Source organism: Bicyclus anynana, chromosome Z (assembly GCF_947172395.1).
Source record: "Bicyclus anynana chromosome Z, ilBicAnyn1.1, whole genome shotgun sequence".
NCBI classification, from domain to species: domain Eukaryota; kingdom Metazoa; phylum Arthropoda; class Insecta; order Lepidoptera; family Nymphalidae; genus Bicyclus; species Bicyclus anynana.
In genome coordinates this window covers 20,047,182-20,072,939 of record NC_069110.1, presented here as the reverse complement: position 1 = coordinate 20,072,939, position 25,758 = coordinate 20,047,182, and the positions used below count along the sequence as shown (strand labels likewise).

Genomic DNA, 25,758 nt, shown 5'->3' with positions numbered 1-25,758 from the left:
TCGAGTTGGCCTATTCACTATTTTGGATTAAGATTAAGGATGACGTTTGTTACATAGAATCTCTATTTCGTATAGATATAGTCTATAGTCTATAGTCGTTTAAACGAGTTGCATACGTCAAAGATGCTGAAAAAAGTGAATTAGCCTGCTGACCTACTTAAATTCGATAGAAAAAAATTAATTTTAAATTTAATATTTGCAAAACAAAAAAGCAATAAAAAATCATAAAATATACTATGCACAAAAATTAAGGGAGCAGAAAAAAAATCCAAATTTTTGGGGGATTTTCAACAGGCTGTAACTTATACAAAAATGGTCGTACAGCAAAAAAATAAAAAGCAAATTGTAGCTCTAAGTGTTTAGTTTTAGGATCTGAGTTTAAAATTTTTTTTTTGAAAATATTTTTCGAGTAATCATAAGAAAACCACCGAAAAAAAAATTTTCGAAATTTTTTTGGTTTTTTTTTTAATCTACGGACGTGGAAAAAATTTTTTCGACTCAACCTCCATATGGACCGGATAGCTTGTTTATTCAGATTTAATTTCATTTTTTTTAAATCTCGATACGAGCATTTCTCGCTGAGATATCGATGTTTGAATGGAAAAAGATCATTTTGTCTTTGATTACCAATATCTCAGCAACCAATGATCGCACAGAAATTTTGAGGTTGGTTTCAAAAACTTGAATAAACCTTCTACAAGGATTGGCAATTGAATTTTGAAAAAAAAAATTTTTTTCAATCATTACATGAATTTGAAAAAGCATCCAAAAAAGGGCTTTTTGTCGTTTTTTGGAAAATCAAGCGCCCAATCAAAAATATTGCGGAAACCACTGACGTTAAGTGTGCCTTTTACTGTTCAATATACCCACAAAAACCCTACAAAGTTTCAATTCAATCCAGCCAACCGTTTTTTTTTCCCACTTGATCGAATTTTTGAAAAAATTAAAGGAGCAAGAATTTCGTTCTGAAAATGTCATAATTTACGCTTTTGTGCTTGCGCACGTGTATGTGTGTGGTTTTATCAGAGATTGAGACCCTGTGGTTCGTCACTTCCACACACACACACACACACACACATACATCTTCGGAGAGTGAGGTTGGAGTCACAAAATACTGTGGAACACACACATACACGTGCGCAAGCACAAAAGCGTAAATTATGACATTTTCAGAACGAAATTCTTGCTCCTTTAATTTTTTCAAAAATTCGATCAAGTGGGAAAAAAAAACGGTTGGCTGGATTGAATTGAAACTTTGTAGGGTTTTTATGGGTATATTGAACAGTAAAAGGCACACTTAACGTCAGTGGTTTCCGCAATATTTTTGATTGGGCGCTTGATTTTCCAAAAAACGACAAAAAGCCCTTTTTTGGATGCTTATTCAAATTCATGTAATGATTGAAAAAAAATTTTTTTTTCAAAATTCAATTGCCAATCCTTGTAGAAGGTTTATTCAAGTTTTTGAAACCAACCTCAAAATTTCTGTGCAATCATTGGTTGCTGAGATATTGGTAATTAAAGACAAAATGATCTTTTTCCATTCAAACATCGATATCTCAGCAAGAAATGCTCGTATCGAGATTTAAAAAAAATGAAATTAAATCTGAATAAACAAGCTATCCGGTCCATATGGAGGTTGAGTCGAAAAAATTTTTTCCACGTCCGTAGATTAAAAAAAAAACCAAAAAAATTTCGAAAATTTTTTTTTCGGTGGTTTTCTTATGATTACTCGAAAAATATTTTCAAAAAAAAATTTTCAAACTCAGATCCAAAAACTAAACACTTAGAGCTACAATTTGCTTTTTATTTTTTTGCTGTACGACCATTTTTGTATAAGTTACAGCCTGTTGAAAATCCCCCAAAAATTTGGATTTTTTTTCTGCTCCCTTAATTTTTGTGCATAGTATATAATATACAACATCTATACTAATATTATAAGCTGAAGAGTTTGATTGGTTTGTTTGAACGTGCTAATCTCAGGAACTATTGGTTTGATCTGAAAAAATATTTCAGTGTTAGATAGCCCATTTATTGAGGAAAGCTATAGGCTATATTTTATCCCCATACTCCTACGGGAACGGGAACCAAGCGGGTGAAACCGCGCGGCGTCTACTATATGTAGGTGTATGTATGTGTATAACATAAAGAAAAAACAAAATTATACTTTAAAGTAAAATAATAAATTGTTCGTCAGTATACATTTCGTCTATTTCGATACCAAGTATGACAATTCGTATAATATGTTGTATGTATTCTTCTTAATAATATTTTAGCCAACCGCGCTCCAATCTAAAGCTCATCATTGCTTTCCAATAAGCATGATTGTAGTGAAGCGCAAGTCTTCATCATTAACAAAATATTCAAAGTAATTTTTTTTAACCAAAAGACTTCTGCTCGGGTAACGTTACAGACGTACGCATGTGTGTAAAAGTATATACTAAAATTTTTGAACACATTTATGTCGGTGATATAAGTTTATCTCCTGAGAGAAGTAGAACATACCTTCCGTAACATTATCCCCGAATCTGTGTTGGACTTTTTAAGGATTAAAGTATTAACAATGTAAAAAACTTTTTTATTAAATAATTTGCCTTGTATTTAAAATTGGAGGCTTTGTAAATAATAATTAAAATTAAATAGTAAACTACAAATAGATACAATTTCTCTTTTTATAATAATTCATTTTACGAAAAATAAATTTTATTTTAATTCGAAAATGTAACTTTTTTTTTTTGTTTAGTTAGGTCCATCAGTGATCAGTCAGTCGACTATAAAACGATTTTTTGATAGAAGAGGATGCTTTTTAGGTTGGAGGTCTCTACATTAAGCGTCTCTTCGTGTTATGGTTATACATTGGTTGGTCCACCACACAACTCTTCCACGGTGGATCGCTTTAGCCTTTTCGTCTTCTCAGGCGTTATTAACAATTTGGCAAGACTGTTTGTGTGCTCTAGTAGTCTGCTTTTGTGTTTTATTGCGTTTTTTGTTATTTCTTCCTTGACTGCGACATTTCGAGATATTCATGCATGTCCGCTGTTTTAGTGAAAATGTAACTAAATACATTTTTTTGAAAGAAAAGAAATCAAATACAAATTTACTATTTATTGTAACATTGAGGACTTTATAATCAAATGAAACTGTAAGCGCTTGCTTCTCTGTTACCCAATTAAATGAAATTAGGTATTACTTACGTTGGTAATATTTCATTGTCTTATTATCAATCCTAATTTTTTGGATTATTATTATGATTGTATTGTTATACAACCAAATACAACTACCTCATTATTTTATTGATGTTATTTAGCTAAGTGTCATATTGGGACTTGTGTTCAATTCCTAGATCGGGCTAAAAAGTTTTAAAATCTATACTTATAATAAATCTGTAGAGAGGTCACTTGATAACATGAAATATATTCAGTAGAATTTTGTCTGTCTGTCTGTATGTTCGTTATAGAAACAAAAACTACTCGACGGATTTTAACGAAACTTTGTACAATTATTCTTCATACTCCTGGGCAGGTTATAGTATACTTCTCATCACGATACGGTCAATAGGAGCAGAGCAGTTAAGAGAAATGTTGGGAAAACGGGAGAAGTTACTCCGTTTTTACAACGATACAGCTACTGTATCGTTGTAGGGCTGGATTATAGAGGTCTTAGGGCGGACGAAATCGAGGGCTAGTCTATACTAATATTCTATAGAGGATATATATAATATATATTCAATATAAAATTTGTGGTATTGAAGGGGATCTCTGGATTTTATCAACCGATTTTAGAATGCCTCATTATTGTATCTCCGTATTCCCACGGGAACTACGCGAGTGAAACCGCGGGGAGTCAGCTAGTATTAGATAGTTTCTCCAATAAAAAAATATAATAAATCGTTTGATTTGATGTATTACGAATTTAAATTATGAACATGGACATCCGTTATTACTAATAACTCAAAAGTTACAATAAACATTTTGATTGTCTGAACCTACGTGAATCTAAATTAATGTAGCTATGATATTCCGTATTAATTGATATACATGGAAAGTCTAAAATCCACCTTCTTAACTTTGGCATGTTTTACATACCAATTTAATAACAGACATAATTTTTGTTTTGTTTTTGTCAGAACCCGTGCCGTCATACGAGTAGGTCTACGAAATCATATCGCAATTTTTTTATGGACCAATAAATTACTTCATGCATGTATCGACCTGTGAGCCGCTCATAAAGTTTTGTAAAAGCTAACTGCTATTTAGAATCACCTTTTCAACTAAGTATGTTTTGCCGCATGGATTGTGTCGTGTTTTTTTTAATCTACGATTTCTTTTTTTAAATTTTGTAAATGTGGTGATAAAATTGTTAAACACAAATATTATAAGCAAAGTAAAGTTTAGTCGTTTGTCATAGGACCGAATTAAATATATTATTTTTGCTTTAAATTTTTGTTTTATGTTATTGCTTGTTAATAAATAATCTTAGGATAATGTACAACCGATGGAAAACTTATATCTACTCTTTATATTATTTTGTTCGTTAGTAATTTTGTTATTTAATCTCTATCATTATGTATAAAGGACTTCTTAATCGACCTTAATTTTATTCAATGAAATGTACGAATTGTTGTATTATGGACCTTAATTTTAGTATAAATTTACAGATTCTTTGAGCAGATAGAAATTAATAAAAACGTAGTAGACATACCCTTATGGGGTAAAATAATATACAAGATTTACATTTTCCTATGCTAAGGTATTCAGTAAACTACCTAAGTGTCTAATACTTTAATAGTCTTCTACAGTATACTTAGAAGTATAACATAAGTAACGAGTTACGCTAGTTAAGTCTTTGCTTTAATATCATTACAGACAAGAATGATGAAGAATGATGTGAAATTACAATAAAATGATTTCCTATTACTGCGTCGCAATAGGAATTTATAGATGAAGTCAAGTACTCGTAACTTGAGGTATTTTACCGTTACATTTCTCCATGTAAAAAAGTTGTGTGTATGTGTTTGGATGACGTCGAACTGTATAAATTATTCATCATAAATATCAGTGACATTACGAGATTATTACTTAAATATTTTTTTATGATTTTTTGTCCCCTAATATCTTTTTTTAGGGTTTGCCAATAGCAAGATTTAGTATGTACATCTATGAAAAGCACATTGCCATTTTCATAATGCCGGTTCGATGGTACATTGGTATTTCTGTCGTCGTCACTCAGTGAAATAGTACTTGGTTCCTAATTTTCCTCGCCTAGTAGTACCAGGTCATCAGCGACTACGTCTGATACGTGCAAATATATGATCCAGTACATGAGATTGAAGCAAACGAAGCAAACCGGGAATACTATACGCGAATACTTATCGATGTCGGATGGAGTGGTGCCCAGAATTTTGTTGATGCCCTGAAAACAAATTTCACTTGATATTTAGGATACAAACTGAACACAACAGCATGACACATTGTGTTTTCGGCGTTTACGTGAATAATCTTGTCCTTATCCTTAACTTATCGTGAGTTATATCTTTATATCAAAGTATATTTATATAGAATTTAGAAGTTATTTTAGCACACGCACACATGTGTTCACGATTAAGGACTTTGGATACGAAACTAGTCAGCAATATATCCACAAAACGTGTAAATTTGTTATAAAAAAAAAGATCAACTTCAAATAGAAAAATCGCTGAGAAAGTCGCAATGCTGGAATATCGCAATGCAAGAATTTCGCAATGCTACACGTGGCTACTATGAATTAGAAATCATCGCAAAAATCATACCTACTAGTAAATTAGTTGAGGTGTTTACAAACCTTCGACGCTTGGATTAGATGGGGTGCCAAGGCTTCTTCGCCTTCGGTCGGCGGGGCTGGAATGGCCGGGGCTGGCGGTTGGGCCGGGACCCCCGTGTGTGCCGGGACGGTCATATGCGGCGGTAGTGTATGGGCAGCGTGGGCCGGGAGGGTATGGGGGGGAAGGGTAGCGTGAGTGGAGTGCGGGGGGAGCACCGGGTGCGCGGGGTGAGCTGAATGTGAAAGGGACTGCATCGACACCGAAGGTCCGCTTCGCCCGTTGTCCAGCGGGCCGCCTCTCGCATACACTTTCTGCTCGTGCACCTTGAATCTCACTTCCTGCGTGTGGGGATTGTAAGACTTCATTAGGCGTAGAATCATTGTATCTAATAGTAGGGGAGCCCAGTATGCTAACTTTGCAGTTACTAAAGCATCATGGGGGAACGATTAGATTTGGTTTTTTGGTTTGATTTCCGAACCGGTGGTAGAATCTTTACAAATAGTCAACTGACGTGTCAAAAGTGCTTGTAAATTGAGCCTACTTGAAATAAATGATTTTTGATTTTGATTTTAATTTTGGTAAAATAAACTCGTGCGATAAAATGGTTATATTGTACTTTTATACATTTATTACTTTCGTCGAAGTAATAAAGACAATTGAAATTGTCTAGTAAAGTACTTCGGCTTTCTGAAATCGTCAGAAAATGTTAGTGATTTTTTTAAGAATTATTACCCTCACAATAAAAAAAAATTAAACGCGCTTGTGGCTCGAGCACAAAAATACAAGGGTTTTATTTTGTATCTTTGGTTACATTTTCGAAATGCACGCAGCAGTTATCTATCTTTATTTGACGTGCTGGTTGGTCATCTCTCTATCTCTTTTTTTTTTTTGCTACCCTGAACGTACCTACTATGTTTAGGGCAGCAAACGTTAACCCCTTACGTTTATCTAACGCGCTTGAGTAACTGCAAAAATCCTCCTTTCGGCTCCCCTACTATAATAAACATTAAATACGGATCTAAGAACATCTAGCTCACCGATGATCGGCTAGGCGGCGGTGGCCTGGACAGTGTGACTGTTCGAGGAGTCGCTTGGGGCTCGGGTACTGCTGGTGGGGGTACGCCGTCTATGGTAATCTTCTTCTCGGCTGCAATTTTCTGAACAGCTGTGAACCGCTGTTTCCGCATCTGGATCCTTTTCGCCATATAGCCCACGGTCGCGTACTCTGCAAAGAAGATAAAAAATAGGAGACTATTTTCGTTTTACAACGCATAGCTAAAATGATATCAATGCCAATAGTGCAATAATCTATATATTTCCTCAAAAAATGTATAGACAAATTACGTTTCACACAGTTTTATATATAGTAATATTTAAAATTTTAAAATATTACTACTACTTATAAAAATATTTGAAATCGTGAGTATCATTAGCTGTTCCAACAAAACGCATCGCATATAAAAACAAGACAAATCACAGTACTATAGAGTAACTTAACACGCAACAGTTAAAATAACACATAAAATGAATACGACTAACAAAAACTAATATATTAATATAATTATTCTTATATCCGACATCTTTTGTTACCTAAGAGACTAGCGAAGACCATGACGAAGCAGGTGCCCAGATAGACATCTATTGACTTGACGTACGAGATTTTCGGTAGAGCGGCATTTGTCGATGACATCAGCGTAGTCATGGTCAACACGGTGGTCACACCGAGCGACACTCTGGCAGGCGTCGCGTTCCGGTTCAGCCAGAAGGACACCCAGGATATGATGACAATCAGTCCCGACGGGATGTAGATCTGAATGAGATAGTAGCCCATGGAACGGACGAACTGTATTTCGCAGGCCAGTCGCGAATAGTTTCCTGAAATGAAGATTTAATTTCAGTGATTGATATACTACTGTTGGGTTTCCATGATATGAATGATATACGAATAAAAAAAACGTAAAAACAATGAACTCAGATTTACGTAGCATCTGAGATGGCATTTAGATCAAAATGTTCGCAGTCAAGCGACAAACGTGCAGAGGAAAAGAAATGGACGAATCAAATAGCAAATCAATGTGCAGTGTACCTGTCGTGAGAGATATCTCCATGGCCCGCTGCCGATGGCCGAGCACCTTGAACTGCGGGAGCGACACTTCGCTCGACACTCCCACAGAGTTGGGCCCCTCGTTCCACTTATATCGGATGTCCCGCATGGTGTAGCCAACTGTACCATGCAGAGATATGAAACGATAAAATAAACACCCATCGCACTGGGTTTTTGTCAATACAACCGTAACCTAAAAATGGATGACTGATTCTACCAAAGCTAAAGTGTTTTACGACGTCAGGACATTCAGCGTCGTTCACAACAAAAATGTTCAAAGCGTTCATTTGCTTCATTACAAAGTTTTGTTTATCTACATAATTAAAGCCTTATGAGTTTGCACACGACCAGTGTTAAAGTTATTCCCATCTCGTATCCATATTTTATTCTCAAGCGAAGTACAAAGTACGAAATTTGAATTAAAACAAGAGAAGCGTTAGTTATTTTTATGTGCATGTGAACTTACAGCTTTCAATTTCGATGTTGCATAGTTGTCGGTCCATGGGGAAATACTGCAAGTCCATTGGGCACGATGCAGTGATAGTTAATCTAGAGCAAATAAACGTTTGTTAGGAAATTCTGCGTTGATTTTTTTTCTCTATATCAATATCATTAAGTGACTGAGACAGTGGCTATGGAAGCGCAAAAGTCGTTAATCTTGATTTGTTGCGAATTATCTACGATCGGAAAAGACTTTTATGATAAAACAAACTTTATATCTCTTTGGAAAAAGCTTTCTGTTTAGCATTTATTGAAAACGACTATTTGATTCTTTTTGTAGGTACTTAATCAATCCTATTAAATTATTAAAATATATTTTATTATTTTTATATAAATTCAGGTATTACATAAGTAGCGTAAAAACCGGACAAGTGCGAGTCGGACTCGCCCATCAAGGGTGCCGTAAAGAATATTATCCATAGTAATATTATAAATAAACGGCTAAACGGCTAAACCGATAAAGATGATTTTTTAATTATGATCAATGGAACCTTGCAGCACATAGGCTACTTTTGTCCGTGAAACAGAAAGAAAAATAGTGGTTGAAAGGTTTTAATCCAAAATTCATAATTTTAAGAGTTACAGTTATAAAAATTTGCGCAAATCCTATCATAAAAAATGTATGAAATATTGAATGATTAATTTTTTTTTAGTTCAACCCATAAAGTGCTGAATTTCTTGCTCCAACGTCCCATTAACCATTACACCAAAATTCATCTAGATCACCTCAGCCGTTTAGCCGTTAAAAGGTAACAGACAGACAGACTTACTTTCGCATTTATAATATTAGTATGAATTTTGAACTGCCGTTCCATGCGTAAAGACCCTGTTTTCCATGATTAAAATATGTGAATTTTAGATTTACCCTCCGCCTATACATCTTTTTTGTGATCGGTCAAGTTCTTTTTACGTTATCTTACAAGTTTAATTCTTTCACAGCTATTGTAAAAAATGTAATTTGTAGACCCGTGTATTTATGGCTTTAATTTCAACTTGACATATACACGCGTTCCGGAATTAAAGGCAGACAGATAGACAGACAGACGAATAACAAAGGCTTCCATTTTCAGGGTTCCGTATCTTAAAAGGAAAAAACTGAACTTTTATAAGATCTCTTTGTAATCCGTCCGTCTGTCTGTTAAGACCCATTATTTCAGGAGTGCGTAAAAGTTGTAAAAAAATCAAACTTCTTAAAAATAAAAAAAGATACGGCCGTTTATTCAGCAAAGAAAGCATATTTCAACACTCTCAAGAGAAACTCTCTAAAAATATACAGTTGTAATAAAATTTTATAAATCAGAGAAGTTTATACTATGCTAACTCATAAAAGTGTACTCTACAGTAGAGGCTTGTAAGGATTTGTAAAGGGAAAAACGTGATAACTCTCCCGATGTTTTGCACAAGAACCGAAGCTAAGTGCTTCAGTAACGGGGGTGCTTGGAAGGGGGGTTAGACTCGTAAATCGCAAACGGTGAGCGGTCTGTGAGACCGCGCGTTCATAGTTAAAGGTTAAAATGATAAGTGTATCAAGTTGAGTTTCAGGAAAGCTCAGTAAGAATTGCGCAATTCGATTCCTGAACTATTTATAATAATCCTACATACGGAACCCTCGATGGGCAAGTCCGGTTTTTTCCTTTTGACTTATTAAAATTACGGTGTTCATAAACAAAAATATATTCTGTGGGATATAGCTTAAGAATATCTTATATCCATGATAATGGTTATGATGACGACGATGATGATGATGATGATGGTGATATTTTTACCTTATACTACGGGTGATAGATCCTGAATGGTGTATCCGTATAAACTCGTTGCTTGTCGTCGCTATATGAAAATATGATTGCTTCTCATTTACGAAGAATGTATCAGGGACCTGTAAATAGAGTTTCATGGTTATTTAAAAAAAACTTGCCAAGTGTGTGACGGACCACGCGCAGTATAGCGTTCCTTAGTTATACGTCGTTGCTTCTTAGAATACTTAGTGGTTTTTGGTTCCCAGACTACAATTCCGTCAATTATAATCTTAGGTTGTTTTCCCTAATAATTTGATGTTTGTACTTCTGTGTAATTTTTTATACTTAAACATCAGGAACTTAATAAAAATGAGTACTTTAAACCATAATATTTCACAAACTAGCGAAATGGTGATAACACATTCACAATATTTTTAAAGGCCTATCAAACTAATTCATTATAATAACTAGCAGATGCCCGCGACTTTGTCCGCGTGAAAATCGATGTACACTTTCGGCCCCTTCGCCCCTTCTATTTATATTTTCAATAAATACAAAATTAAACATCCCACCGGGTGTACAATGATGTGCGCGGTCGAAGGCCGCGATTTTTTTGTGCTTGGGTAAGATGCCCAGCCGTAGCCAAGGTCGGAGGCCCCATCACAAACCCCTAGCCAAAGGCCGATGCACAGATAAGCGAGCGGCCGGGGCCGCGCTTTTTATGTGCTTGGGTAAATTTCCCAGCCGTAGCCACGATCAGAGGCACCACAAACCCTCGGCCGAAGACCGGTGTATAATAAACTGCGGTGCGGTGTACCTATAATAAAGCCCGAAGGGTGGAGGCCACGCGTTTAATGAACTTGGATAACATTCACTTTAGACCACTTTTTTGCTATTATATATATTACTTTTTCACTGAAAGCATTTTTCAAATCGAACCAGTAGTTCCTGAGATTAGCGTGTTCAATCAAACAAACAAACATACTCTTCAGCTTTCTAATATTATTATAGATTTGTTTCAATGAATTAGGATTTGGAATTTATTATAGTTATAAGAAGCGTTTCTTTAGTTTTAAAAAGGAATGCTCATCTCCGGCAATTTATTTATATCTAAAGTAATCTTTATAATTTCACTTTAATAATAAAATCATTTGGTCCACAATGGGGATAAGCTAAAATCGTTGACCATATTGTAGCCTGAGTTTTAAATTTTTTGAAGACTTATAATTAATTGGTTTATGTGTTCGTTTTCATGTTTGTTAAGTTTGTTGGTAACAGAAAAAAAAAATACAGCTCCAAATGTTACATACGAATATTTTGCCCTAGAAGAGTGTTAAAAAAATGCATTTTTCTTCAAGCAACATATTTTTGTTAAGCCAATTTTTTTAATCAGGTCCTTATTTTATATTATCATCTCAATATACTTTTATATGTGTTACTTTTATATACACCTTTGCCCAGGTTCCCTGGGCCGATGGTGTATGGGTCGGTGGGCATTTCCCTTTAGTTCAAAATATTCGTTACCCAAACCACCACAAACAGAAGCTATGATTTTATTTTTCAACTAATTATAATTATATAGATCTAGGTGTGTTTCGGAGGCTTAAATAAACTGCTCAGTTTTAACTACGCTTTTTAGTTAATTGGATAGGTACGTTTTGATGTTTTTAAAGTCAATTTTTTTTTTCTTATTTTTTGTTCATATACTTCTGACAAACCTTCATTGTGATTTTCGTTAACGATTTGCTAAAAGTTTTTATTCATTGGATGTTAATTAAATTAGGTGGCTTACTTACGTCATACTTATTGAATAGGATAGCTGGTGATAATACTTTAATAAAAAATACAACCGACTTCAAAATCACATAAATGTTTATACTAAACTAAAAAGCGCAAAATAACATCGTACTATGGGCTACCTTCTGATCAGCGTGAACGCGGTAGCAAGTTAGTGATGAATTATTTAAAGCCGTTTAAATCATAAAGATTTTAGCTGTATTTTCAGACATTTCTTTTAGATACGGCTTTAATTAACACAACACTGACTTGGTACCGCCTACAAGCTGAGGGGGCCTTCGACCTAGGCTACGGCTGGGCATCAGACAAGGTAGCACGTTGTCCGAGGTTATTTTTTGCTTTTTAGTTTAGTATAAACATTTTTTGTGATTTTAAAGTCGGTTGCATTTTTTTATTAAAATTTCTTATTTTTCTCTTTTTAGCGGTATGTTATAAGAGTAAAAAAATATTACGTATTTTGGTTACAAATCTTTAAACCACCACATTATTTTGTTATGATTAGTACTCATGTACTTTTACCACGGTACAATCAACCAAACCAATTTTTAAAATTCTATTTTGACCTTTGATACATCACTCCTCCTTTTTTACCCGTACGAAATATGAATATTTAAAATCTTCTTTGTTTCTTTAAAAAAGGTGAAAAGTTATCATTAATACAATTTAATCAAGCCCAATCACATGTTAGCTACTTTACACTATTGAGGAGTAACCTTAACTGTCTTTCGTCTCCATCGTGAGACCCCTAATGACAGTCGCAACCCATCTAGATGTAAAGTTCTTATTAATACTAACTAATCAAGCCCAAGCACAAGGTAGCTACTATAAACCGTTCGGAAGTTCCCTTAAGTGTCCCTCGTCTCCATCACCAGACCCCTTATGAATGACAGTCACAACCCATCTGGATGTAAAGTTCTCATTAATACAAACTAATCAAGCCCAAGCACAAGGTAGCTACTATAAACCGTTGAGAAGTTCCCTTAAGTGTACCTCGTCTCCATCATCAGACCCCTAATGAATGACAGTCACAACCCATCTAGATGTAAAGTTCTCATTAATACAAATTAATCAAGCCCAAACACAAGGTAGCTACTGTAAACCGTTGAGAAGTTCCCTGAAGTGTCCCTCGTCTCCATCTCCAGACCCCTAATGACAGTCACAACCCATCTAGATTTACAGTTCTCATTAATACAAACTAATCAAGCTCAAGCACAAGGTAGCTAATCTTTTTCAAATCGGTTCAGGCGTCTTCGAGTTATCGGTGAACATACATAAAAAAAAAGGTTTCGACGAATTGATAACCTCCTTTCTTGAAGTCAGTTTAAAAAACCGGCCAAGTGCGTGTCGGGACACTGGCAGTGTTGAGTTCCGTAGATTAGGTTAGCACTTCAATTCCATAGAGCTTAATTAATGCACAAAAATACCGATAACTATACCCGCCACCATAGGATAGACGACAAAAAAATTCATCCTCACTTTGCATGTAGTGTGTAAAAATATTCTTTTAAAATTTTCTTTTTAATATTTAACATAAGTAATTAATATACCCATACCGAATTTCAACGTTCTAGTTTTAACAAACTCTGAGTTACCTTATTGACAACTTTATATTTTTAATTAACAAGACGACGAAGGTAGACGACTATTAGTGAGATATGAAAGTGTTGGTGGCCAGACCTAGAGTGGGCCACACTCTTAAATAGCAATTGATACTTAGCTGTTATGGTTTTTCTTGTAACTTCATTATATACCCTACTCTCGTGACTTTTTTCACGTATCCATAGACAACCCTTTAGCCGGTACAGGGTACACTTGACTGTAACAAAAATTAGCTCTTAAAAGCTCAATATTTTCAAAGCGGATCCCTAAATCGAAAATTATTAGTAAAAGACCTATTATATATTTTAAAAACCTCCAACGATATCACACACTTTGAGCTAAATATGTAAAAAAAATTTCATCCCCACTTTACATGTAGGGGAGGTACCCTAAAAAATATTTCAAGATTTTGTTCACATTTTTTTTATATATACTCATGGTAATTTACAGCTCTCTAGTAGTATCAGTCTCTGCGCCAAACCGCGGACAGACGGACGGACATACAGACAAACTTATTGCGTCATGACTATGATAGTTAGGCATGGTATATCTAAAAAGTGTCGCGACATTATCTACAAAAAGTGTCGCGACACTTTTTAGATATACCTACATCGCGTGCGCTGTAAAACTATTTTATCAGAATAAAGTAATGTACTACAACTTTGCAGAACACAATATGTTCTACAAAGTTGTAGTACATTATTTTATTCTAATAACAATAGTTTTTTCAGCGCACGCGATGTAGGTATATCTAAAAAAAATAAGGTTTAGTAGTCCTGTATATATAGGTACTCGTACATAATTATAACGTTTATTATCAACGGCAAATCTGGATATATGCTATAGATCTTAGTATATGGACATAAACTCCACCCGTTTTTGAGGTAAAGGTTTTTGACGGACAGACGTACAAAAGCGTTGAGTTCCGCTTTTTTCAAAACACTTTTAAAAAATTACAACGCGGCCTGGGTGTTCTCCTCATAAGAATATGTTTTATCCTCGTTAATAGCTGAAGTTAATCGAACTCCTTTTAATTTTGCTATGGGTAATCATGATCGATTATAACAACGGATATAAAATACTGAGGATTGCTTCTCCTATTGCAAGTTGTTTTTTATTTTTAAAATGTCAAAGCCTACTTTTAACATTATACTTATATAGAACCAGCGGACGTCCGCGACTTCGTCCGCGTGAAACTCGATGTAAGCTTTCAACTACCCCTACCAACTCTACCCCTATCCTACCCCTACCCTACCCCTACCCTACCCATACCCTACCCCTGCCCTACCCCTGCCCTACCCCTGCCCTACCCCTGCCCTACCCCTACCCTACCCCTACCCTACCCCTACCCTATTGAGTGTGCAAAATCCGAGGACAACATTTTGTTTACAGTTTTAAGGATGAATTTAACTAAAACTTGGCACGAATAAAGATATTTATTTATTAAAAAAAAATATTAAAGATATTTATTGATAAAGACATGCAAGTCATGTTGCAAAACTAAAAATAGAACTGGGTCAAAATATAATGCTGATTTTTTTACATAATATTATTGCACAGATTGTTATTTCTTTAGCTAATTATTTTTTCATGTTCAATGATGATCTGTATATACTTTTAACGGTTACATAGAATAAAATGTACCAGGCAAAGTTGTACATCAAGCTTAAAACACGTAAAATTAATACGGATTCCACATATGTACAACATAACATTACATTAGTACATTATTGTCAAAAACTTCGTCACAATTGCTATTTACCTTCCTTTCGTCCATTACTTAAAATTTAAAGAGTTGTGAAGTTGATCAACTAAAAAAGTTCGCATTGTTTTTCTTGGCACGTATGCTAGCCCGACATCGCCATAAAAAATACTTTTTCATTACTCTTGCTCAAAAACACTGTCATATTACCACTCCACAGCGGGGCTAAACAAGCATTTCAGCCTCTAGGGGCTAAAGTAATTTTGTTTTTTTAATTCTTGTCTGTTACGAGTACTAGTCAAATACTAGCCTACTTTAAAACGGAGGAGGTTTTATTCGAAATAGAATCATTATAGGTAAGGCCCTGATTGTTTTGAAAAATAAATAAAAAACTTTAAATTGGAATGAAATGCAGCGTTCTTGTCTGTGGAATGCGTTATTTTTTATTTAATTCTTATTGAGTTGCGAAAAGAGCGAGATTTGAAGACATGGGACATCCTTTACGGTGTAATACCTTTGCCTTTTTCTCATGTGAAAAAAATAAAATTAAAAAGCGAGAAATTAAAAAACAATTGGCGTGAATAATACACACTTGATTTTTTTTTCAGAAAATAATTGTAAATATGTGACCGTAACTTACATATTTTTCAACAATAAATGTTATTGTTGTCTTCATCTAGTGAGAATGGTGATCCTAATTTGGAGATGGATGATATTTTCAATCTGTTACCATCAAAGTCGAAACGCATTTACTTAAATACTTACTTATGAAAAATTTAATAAGTGAAGAAAACAACAACGAATTGATTCACTTACGAAAGGAGTTTTTTAAACTATTATCTCCCACGTTTACCTCACATACCTACTCATTATTCATCTACACAGTAGTCGGAAATTATGTTACCGGGTAAAAGCATCTCCCTTAATATCCAAAATTGTAGACTTTGTACATTTAATTTTCAATTAAAATAAATCATTGAATATTGAATTAAACTATTTTATTTTCTCGCAATCGTAATGAAAAGCAGAGTGTAACACGTGGGGTCAACCCATTATAAACACGGTTTCTATTTAGGTGGCCCTCGCCTTACGTCTCGGGCCCTAAAAATACCTCGTATGTAATGGGTCTTTTTAGCCCCTTGTATAACAATCTACTATTTAGCGTTCATGAATTTAAAATTGAATTGAAATCTCACTTGCTGTTGTGTTTTTGTTATGCTGATAGCCCCTGGTGATTTATAATTTTTTTGGGTCACTATGACTCTTCTTACTTCTTCGTTTAGGTTGCATGGGGTAAATTCTTCGTTTTTTTGATCAAAATTTATATCTTTTTCTTCAGTATTAACATCCCAGTAAATTAGGTCATTATAGAAATCTGTAGCTAATTTTATTAATTTACGGTGTTACTTTTTGTTCTTTTTATATGTTACTCCAGCTGCTATCCATGTTTTTTTTTGTGTCTCTGTAACGCTTTTAGAACTTTGCGCACACCTCCAGATTCATTGATAAAGTTATTTAATAAAGAAAAGAAGTTTTATTTCTTTAAGATCCTGTGGTTTGTATAGATATTTTTTTATTATTTTTGCTTATTTTGGCAATTTATTTTCCGTTCTTTTTCTTGTCTACTAATAATGATTTTCTCTAAGCCAGGAGAACGCTTGCTTCAGACCCTATTTTATCTGTTTATCATTTCTATAGTCAATGTTTTGTTTAACTGTTTTAATAGAGTCAAATAACGCATAAAGTAAGTGTTTTCAGTGTGTGTTTCAAGTTCTCAGAAACAGCTCTGATTTTGATGATTTGTTTTAAAGTCATGTTTTTTATGTTGTTTAAAATCAGAAATGTTTTGGTGCGAGGACGAAATGGTTTAATTAATGGACCGACAATCAGTTATCTACCGTTTTCCTACCTTTAGGTTTTGAATTGTTTTTTCATATTTATATGAAACTATCTTCGGAATATACCCTTTGTAATAAAAAAAAGAATTATTAAAATCGGGCTACTCAATAAAAAGTAATACTTGTTTTACACTAAAATTAATGGGTAAACAATCAATCGTCCCCTGTTTTCGTAATGTAAAACTAAGCATAACTTTTTATTGAGTGGTCCGATTTTGATAATTCTTTTTTTTTGTAAAGGGTATATTTTGTACATGGTCTTATATACATTAAAAAAAATAGTTTCAACTCTAAGCGTAAGAAAACAAGGTATGGTTGATTGTTTACCTATTAATTTTAGTGTTATACCAAGCATAACTTTTTATTAAGTAGTCCGATTTCAATAACTCTGTTTTAAATAAAAAAGGGTATAGTCCGAAAATGGTCCCATATGAATTTTTAAAACAATTGCAATCCTAAGGGTAAAAAAACAGAAGATGACTGATTGTTTTCCTATTAATTGTATTGCAAAACTATGTGGTCCGATTTCGATAATTCTTAATAAATTGTAAAGTGTACATTTTGCAGTAGGTCCCATATAAATTTAGAAAAACAATTGCAATCCCAAATGTAGAAAAACAGGGTACGATTGATTGTTGTCTCATTAATTTTAATGTAAAACCAAGCATAACCTTTTATTGAGTAGTTCGATTTTGATAATTCTTTTTTTAATAGAAGGGGTATATTACTAAAATAGTCCTATATAAATTTAGAAAAACAATTTCAACCCTAAAGGTAGGAAAATAGAAGATGATTGATTGTTTTCCTATTAATTGTAATGTAAAACTATGCGTAACTTTTTACTGAGTAGACCGATTTGATAATTCTTTATTTTTTGTAAAGGGTATATTTCGAAGTAGGTCCCATATAGATTTGGGAAAGCAATTCCAATTCTAAAGGTGGAAAAAGAGGGTACGATTGACTACCCATTAATTGTACCATTGGCACCGGCTTCAAAGTAATCAGTAGATAGAAATATTATAATGTTTTCTTCTGCTTATTTGTTTTCTGCATACGTTTGTATTTTAAAGTGGGTAGTATTTTTAAATTATTTTTTTATATAAATAGCATATTAATTTTTAACAATATAAATAATTTCGTCCCCGCACTGTTTCGTGCATAAGTTTTTGTTTTTGGAGTCGGTAGTGTTTCGTTTTTTAATTATTTATTATAATATAAATAAATATTGTTTAAATAATATAAATCATTCCGTCCCCACTCCAAAAGGTTTCTGATTTCAAATAATATCAAGAAAAAAAGTGACCAAAAAATGTCATCAAAATCGGAGTTGTTTCTGAGCAGGGTAAATGCTCTATTGATTAGGGTATTTAGGGTATTATCAATGACAAATAATAAATAAATATTTATTTACCGTTATAGACGAATATAGTAAATTTTCTTTTGCTTAAGCTCGATCTAACAGCAGCTACTATAATTAAATGTTTAAAAGATAGATTTCAACAGATATAAAACGAAGACAAGGTACCCATTTGTATTTTATTTATGAATATTTGTATTTAATGTATTTATATTTTTATGAATGAACATGCATAACTTGTTACTGAGCGGTCCGATTTTGATATTGTCTTCAATTATAAAAGGTATGTTTCGAACAAGGTCCCATATAAATTAAAAATAAATTCTAAACCTAAGGGAAGGAAACAGGGGATGTTTGATTGTATACTTACCCATTAGTTGGAAAGTTAAACCACGCATTACTTTTTATAGTGTAGTCCGATTTCGATAATTATTTTTTTATTCCCCAAATTGAGATCCATATTATTAAAAAAAAATAGTTTCTACTCTAAAGGTGGGAACATAGGGGTGATAGCCAAAGCCTCGCAGTTTCACCCGCGTAGTTCCCGTTCTCTTAAGAGTACAGACATAAAGAATAACTTTTAACGCTTTCAATTGACAGGGCTTTTAGTGATAAAATTAATTTTTAAAATCGGTTTGGTAGATCCCGAGATTACCAATACAATACCACGAACTTTACCTCTTTATAATATTTTAGCAGACACCCTGCGGTTTCAACACGACACTAACAAATACCGTGACTTTCTATTGGTACAAGAATATTCTAAATTCGTTCAGTGGGTCCAGAGATTACCCCATACAACCTCACAAACTTTACATGCAGTCTATACTATTTATGTCGTTGGTTTTCAATAAGTATTTTAAAGCACTACAATTCCAAGAAGGTGTGGTGTCGATGGGGCCGAAGCATAGACGAGGGAACTCCTCATTGATTTACAGCAGTTACTATGTGTTTGGACTTTTAATTTGTATCAATGAGAAATTTATACTTGGATGAAATGTGACTGTCATTAGAAGTGATGGAGACTAGGGAATTTTAAGGGAACTTCTCAACGGCTTACATTTTAATTATATTGATGAGAACTTTACATCCAGGTGTGATGTGCCTGTCATTAGGAGTCTGGTGATGATGGCGAGGGACTTTTAAGGCAACTCCTCAACGGTTTACTGTAGCTATCTTGTGATTGGGTTTGATTAATTTATAATGAGAACCTTACATCTAGGTATGTTGTGCCTGTCATAAGGGGTCTGGTAATGGCGATGAAAGACGGCTAAGTGAGTCCCCCAACGGTTTAAAGCTATTTTGTGGTTGGGCTTGATTAGTTTATATTGATAAGAACTTTACATCTATGTGAGTCGTGACTGTCAACACAAACAAAGAAGATTTAGAATATTTATATTTCGTAGTGTAAACGGGGAGTGATGTATACGAGTAAATATGAAAGTAGTATTTTTAAATTTGATTTGGTTTATTGTACGTAATAAGAAAAATAAGTGTAAGAAAATAACATCGTGCTTTTATAATCAAAATGTGTAATATTGTTTTACACTTATAACATGTTACCACTAAAAATACTAAAATAATTTTTTTTAATAAAAACATACAACCGACTTCAAAATCACTAACATGTTTCTACTGAGTGGTTAAACGTTCAAACCATAAATATTTAGGATTTTCAGGAACGGCTTTTTAACGCAGCACTAACTTGGTACCGCCTTCATATTGATCAGAAGATATCGCATACGATTTTTTTTTTCACTTTTTTTTTGTGTTTTTTTATGTTTTTCGCGCGTATCTTGTATGTATGTATGTAGGTATGCAATATTCTTTATTACCTCGTATCTTCCAAACCACTGAACGGATTTACGTAATTAGGATATCGTTAGATTTGTCTCAATAACTCAAGTGTTCTTAGATAGGTGAAACTAAAAAAAAATAACAAGACGACTGTGAGATGCTACAGACTCGAGGTGAAAATTTTTTTTTTTTTCTAATATTGTATTATGGGTATCAAATTCAAGAGCTTTTTGTCAAGATTCTAAAATGGTATATCATGGCCATATTTAAAAAAAAAACTACAATTAGAAAAGCGTTATTTATTAGTTGTCTATACAAAATACGCGAGGCGGATGACTATAGGTGCGAGTAGGTTTGTGAAGTGAAGTTATAAATAAATAGACTAAATTGAATATATTGATTATAAAAATCGGCTAAGTGCGAGTCGAATTCGCCCACCAAGCGTTCCGTAGATTTTTTTAATATTTGCTCAACCTCGGTTGGACGTATAAATTATCGTACTTTGTAATTAACGTAATAAATAAATCCGAAATTAACCATCTATCGTAACTAAAAAGAGTGAAAAAAATAAATTATTAAACAAATAAAAAACCCGACTGCAAAAAGTATAAAAAAACTGAAAAGAAAAAAAACAAGTTCAGTCCAGAAGTGTAGAAAGCAATTAGAAAACAGTCGAGACCTATTAAATAATGTAGAAGAAAATCATTATATCCAATATCTAAGGTCCGGACTGTTTTCTAATCGCTTTCTACACTTCTGGACTGAGCTTGTTTTTTTTCTTTTCAGTTTTTTTTTATACTTTATGCAGTAGGGTTTTTTTTATTTGTTTAATAATTTATTTATTGTTGGAGTCGATTAGTGTTCCCACTCTCTATCAGCTTAACGGTTGTTTATGGATACACGAACTCGAAAATTACATATCCACTTATTGCGTTGTTAATTAAAACGATAATGTTGTCAGTAAGATAACTCAGAGTGTACTTAAACTAGAAAGTTAAAATTTGGTATGGTTATTGTAATGTACACGCACACATTACTAAACCTAATGATTTACTTAATCACTAATTTGATTACTCAATTAATTACTTTCACTTAATTGAATACTCTACTTAGAACCCCATTGCTGTCGCTTTTATACTAGAACTAGCGGACGCCCGCGACTTCGTCCGCGTAAAAATCGATGTCAACTTACAACCCCTATTTCACATTCTATTTTGCAAGTTTTATAACTTATACCTAATAAATAGTCCACTTATCATTTTACATTTACAAATGTACCTAGAAAAATTGAGGACTTTCCGTACAAACTTTCTACCCCTACTTCACCCATTTCTGATTTTGTTTTCGCGACAAAAAGTATCCTATTCTCCTTCTACGTATTATGGTCTCAAATCGTCTTAAGTATCTTTCGAATTCATTCTGTAGTTTCAGCGTGATGCCCGGTCAAAAAAAAGGCAAACGGACAGACAAAAAATAGAAAATAGGCTTCAGTATCGATCTCCTACCTCTACCCTACTTCTAACCTACCCGTACCCTAACTGTATCCTACCCCTACCCTACCCGTACCCTACCCTACCCGTAATCTTCCCTTTCCCTACCCCTAGGATAGGGGTAGGCCCTACCCCTACCCTACCCCTAACCTAGGCATACACTCCCCTACCCTGCCCTACCCCACCCTACCCCTACCCTACCTTTACCCCTACCCTACCCTACCTGTACGGTAGGGTAGGGTAGGGAAGCGCGGGGCGTCATGTAGCGGAATTTCTGCGTCTTTTAGAAATTTTGTATTATCTCCGAAACTATTTAACTAATTAACATACTATAAAGGGCAAATCTTATCTCCATAATATCCTTGTGAATATTAAATAATTTATTTTGATAAGGATTTAAGTTAAGTAGCATAAATAATGACGCAAACCTAAGTATATAAAATTTATAATTTTTAAAACACAAAAGGTACTATATCTGCTAATATATAGAAGATAGATATATGGTGTCGCGGACTTTTTTGTAGAACTTTTAAAGACACATAAAGCCTCCATACATTAATTTCAATTTTACACAATGGTTAAGGCAGCGCATGCGAATAAGTCTGCTTAAGAGGATTTTCGGTCCGACCTGTATGACAAAAACAGTGTTAACTCGGCGAATATATATCATACTAATATAAAATATAGCCTATAGCACTCCCCGATAATGTAGCATTCTACTGGTGAAAGAATTTTTGAAATCGGACCAGTAGTTCCGAAGATTACCCCATTTAAAAAATGTGACAAACTTACAAACTTACAAACTTTACCTCTTTATAATATTAGTATAGATGAGCCCCACTGTCACGAGAGGCTTGTATTTATACACTCGTTACTTCAATAGTTGGTATATTGACATCGTATTCGTCACTGGCATGACCACGTGACACAGACTGCATCCGGCTGTCAGAATATTGATAACATCCGGTAATAACACTCAATTTTATAATGTCAACAGTCTACAAGATGTTGACATGCAGTCCTATATACTACATCTATCCCCTTTTTTTCTTTTTATTAATTTTTCATTTTATTTTTTCCAACCATAAATAATTTTATTTATTAAAGCACAAACCAAAAATACGAGTATATTTTTATTTGCATTTAAAATCTTCTGTGAACATTTATTATATTATTATTTTAATTTAATATACTTAGTTTTTATTTTAAGTCGTAGTTCTTGTATATAAGTTTTAATGGCTGAGATAAGATACTGTATAGTTATGGTGATATTTAATATGTTTACTAAATTTAATCGGTTCAATGGTAAAGCCGCGAAAAAGCAATGGGAAGATAGATCTTCCAGTGGCTTGCACTTCATACATGCTTTAAAATACTACATACCCTTAGAGTTGTTTTCTAATGCTTATTAACCCTACCTATTAGATTATGACGGCAAAATTATGATTCCTGGAAAAAACAAAGTTCGCGTCATTTCTTCGTCTCCCGCTTCACTATACCTTCCTAATTTCATTTGTTGTCATTGTGGTCGGATATGATTTCTGAATTGAGTTATATCAAACGTTTCGTAAAATTTACGAAACTTTTGTGTTTGTGTGAGTTTGGAGTTGTACATTATATTATCATTTTTTTACAAAGATTTTTACTTTATTATAGTATATACACATATAATATATATATTGTACTAGATATATACTATACATATAGCCATGTGTCCGTCTAGGCTAGAAAAATTACAACAAACTTTTGCATGAAATGTGAAAGAGCCATATGTAGGGTGCACAACATGTATATGTATTCAAATTGTGTAAAGAAAAAAAATAAACTATTTTAATTAATATGTGATCTCTTAAGTCCAAAGAATAAATAATTGTAATTTCTAAAATAATTAAAGTTTAAAATTGGTTGAATTATATTGTTTTATTTGCCTGACGTATTTTTTACGAATCTAGGGTTAAATACAGATTTTCCCGGTTTGGTTATTTTTCTTACTAGTGCATACCCTGATCGGCAACATTATGCACGCCACTGAGACCCTTTTTTATCTTTTTCATATTTATAATATAAGTTTGACTAAACCACACTTATAAGGAGTTTGATTACATAATGAATCATGCAAGAGTGTTTTTGAAGGTACTTGTAGATCACTCGTGATCAGATACCCAGAGCCTGCTATCATGAAATGAAATATAACAATACATTCTTATACTATTCTCCATTCATTGGATTACAGCCCTGAAACAATCTTAAATTACGACTCTTTGGTCAATCAATCATACTAATGCATGAACTTCGTTGAATCTGTCACATTTTTATCACTTAAACCGAGATCTCTGTAACATATTGATTTTATAATGTTAGTCAACTTTAACTAATTATTTTTCAAATTTAAAATGTCAAGTGGAATTTGCTTTTTTGCTTTTTTTGGAAGTGCTTTTTGCTTTTAATTTCTCTCTCTCTCTAGTCGGTCCGTCATGACTGAGGATCGTGACCACCTTGGCGAGTCATCATTTGGTTTACAATGCTCCTCCATCGAGTACGGTCGCTAGCCATTTGGACGGCACTGTAAAAGATTCGGGCTCCTGCTTCCTTTAGAAGATCGGACCATCGGGTTGGAGATCTACCTCGCGGCCGTTTGCCTTCCACATTTCCCACCACAATAACTTTTTTCTAAGTTTTCGTTCCTACGGCGTGTGATATGTCCAAAATAACTGAGGATGCGCTGTAGACAGATGGTTGAGAGACGTGTTTTAATTTGAAGCTGTGAAAGAATTGATACATTTGTGCGTTTGGCAGTCCACGGTACATTCGCCTCCAACACCACATCTCGAACGCATCAATTCTTTGTCTTTCTCTGGCGTGAATAGTCCACGTCTCTACACCATACAGAAAAATCGGAAAAATAAGTGCCTGAACGAGGCGTATTTTGGTTCTGTTTGTGATGCTTCGATTTTTCCAGATGTTTGTTAATTTCGTCATCGCATCCCTAGCTTTTCTTCGCTTAATTTCGGACACACAAGTGCCATCATTACAGATCAAAGAACCCAGGTATATATAATTCACCACATTTTCGATTCCCGGAATATTGCAGTTGGTGTTAGAGAGTTTGTTGGAGCGATCTATTACCATGATTTTAGTTTTGCTACGGTTAATCGAAAGGCCTAATTCCGGTTTCTAATTCAAGCTTTTGAAACAGGTCCTTCATATCCTCGCCAGATGCTTTTAATTTACTCAAATACTAATTCTGTCATAGACGTAATAGTATAAGAACCCTTAAGTCCACCGTGACTGCTCAAAACGAGAATAACTTCAGCTTTGACTGTATAAAGAAGTGCTGGTCGTGGACGCGTGGCCGTATAGTTTGTTATTACAAATGTCGGGGTGTCTGACAAATTGTCAGATACCCTATATATTATGTGTGTAAAGATAGATATAATGTTTAGGGTAGTGTTTTAAATTTGAATATTTTTGGCAGATAACGACATGCTAATCACAGATAATTACTTCTGACATATATAGTTATTTAATAAAATGTAATTGTGGCATATTGCACTAAAATTTAATTTTATTTTGATTTCATTTATTTCATATAATGTTATATAATTTCAATTTAAAGTACTTAACGGGGAATAGACTAAATTCCACTTCTGTTAACGGAGAAGCCATAGCCTCAGAGCAGGTTCTAAGCTTTACGTGTCAAGGATGGCAGATACACAAAGTAACACTATCGATCATTACCGGAACGACCGCATGCCTTACTAAATACAGTTCTACCCTCTAACTACAATATTGATCGAGTATAGCGCTAATAATTTTTATTTAATTTTTTTTTCAATCTCCACAATTAGCACGGAACTGCGTGGCATTACATCATGCTAACTGCCTTTTAATTATTTCTCTTTTCCTTTTTTCTTCTTTTTCTCTTTCTTCCCTTCTCATCATTATATTTCGGAGCATTCGTCCGTATAGCTGCCACTCGC

At 33.9% G+C, this 25,758-nt stretch overlaps 1 protein-coding gene across 1 annotated transcript in view; it reads right to left on the bottom strand.

Annotated features, from left to right (window-relative positions):
- Window positions 1-462: 462 nt before the first annotated feature.
- The window catches only part of LOC112048660 (gamma-aminobutyric acid receptor subunit beta), a 211,616-nt gene continuing 186,320 nt past the window's right edge, over window positions 463-25,758 (bottom strand). The window contains exons 5-11 of the mRNA XM_024086296.2: window positions 10,169-10,278; window positions 8,368-8,450; window positions 7,884-8,021; window positions 7,388-7,672; window positions 6,835-7,022; window positions 5,818-6,156; window positions 463-5,409 (exon numbers count right to left, since the gene is read on the bottom strand). Of these exons, the coding sequence (XP_023942064.1) occupies window positions 5,245-5,409; window positions 5,818-6,156; window positions 6,835-7,022; window positions 7,388-7,672; window positions 7,884-8,021; window positions 8,368-8,450; window positions 10,169-10,278 (1,308 nt within the window). The 3' untranslated portion in view covers window positions 463-5,244. The remainder of the gene's footprint in view (window positions 5,410-5,817; window positions 6,157-6,834; window positions 7,023-7,387; window positions 7,673-7,883; window positions 8,022-8,367; window positions 8,451-10,168; window positions 10,279-25,758) is intronic.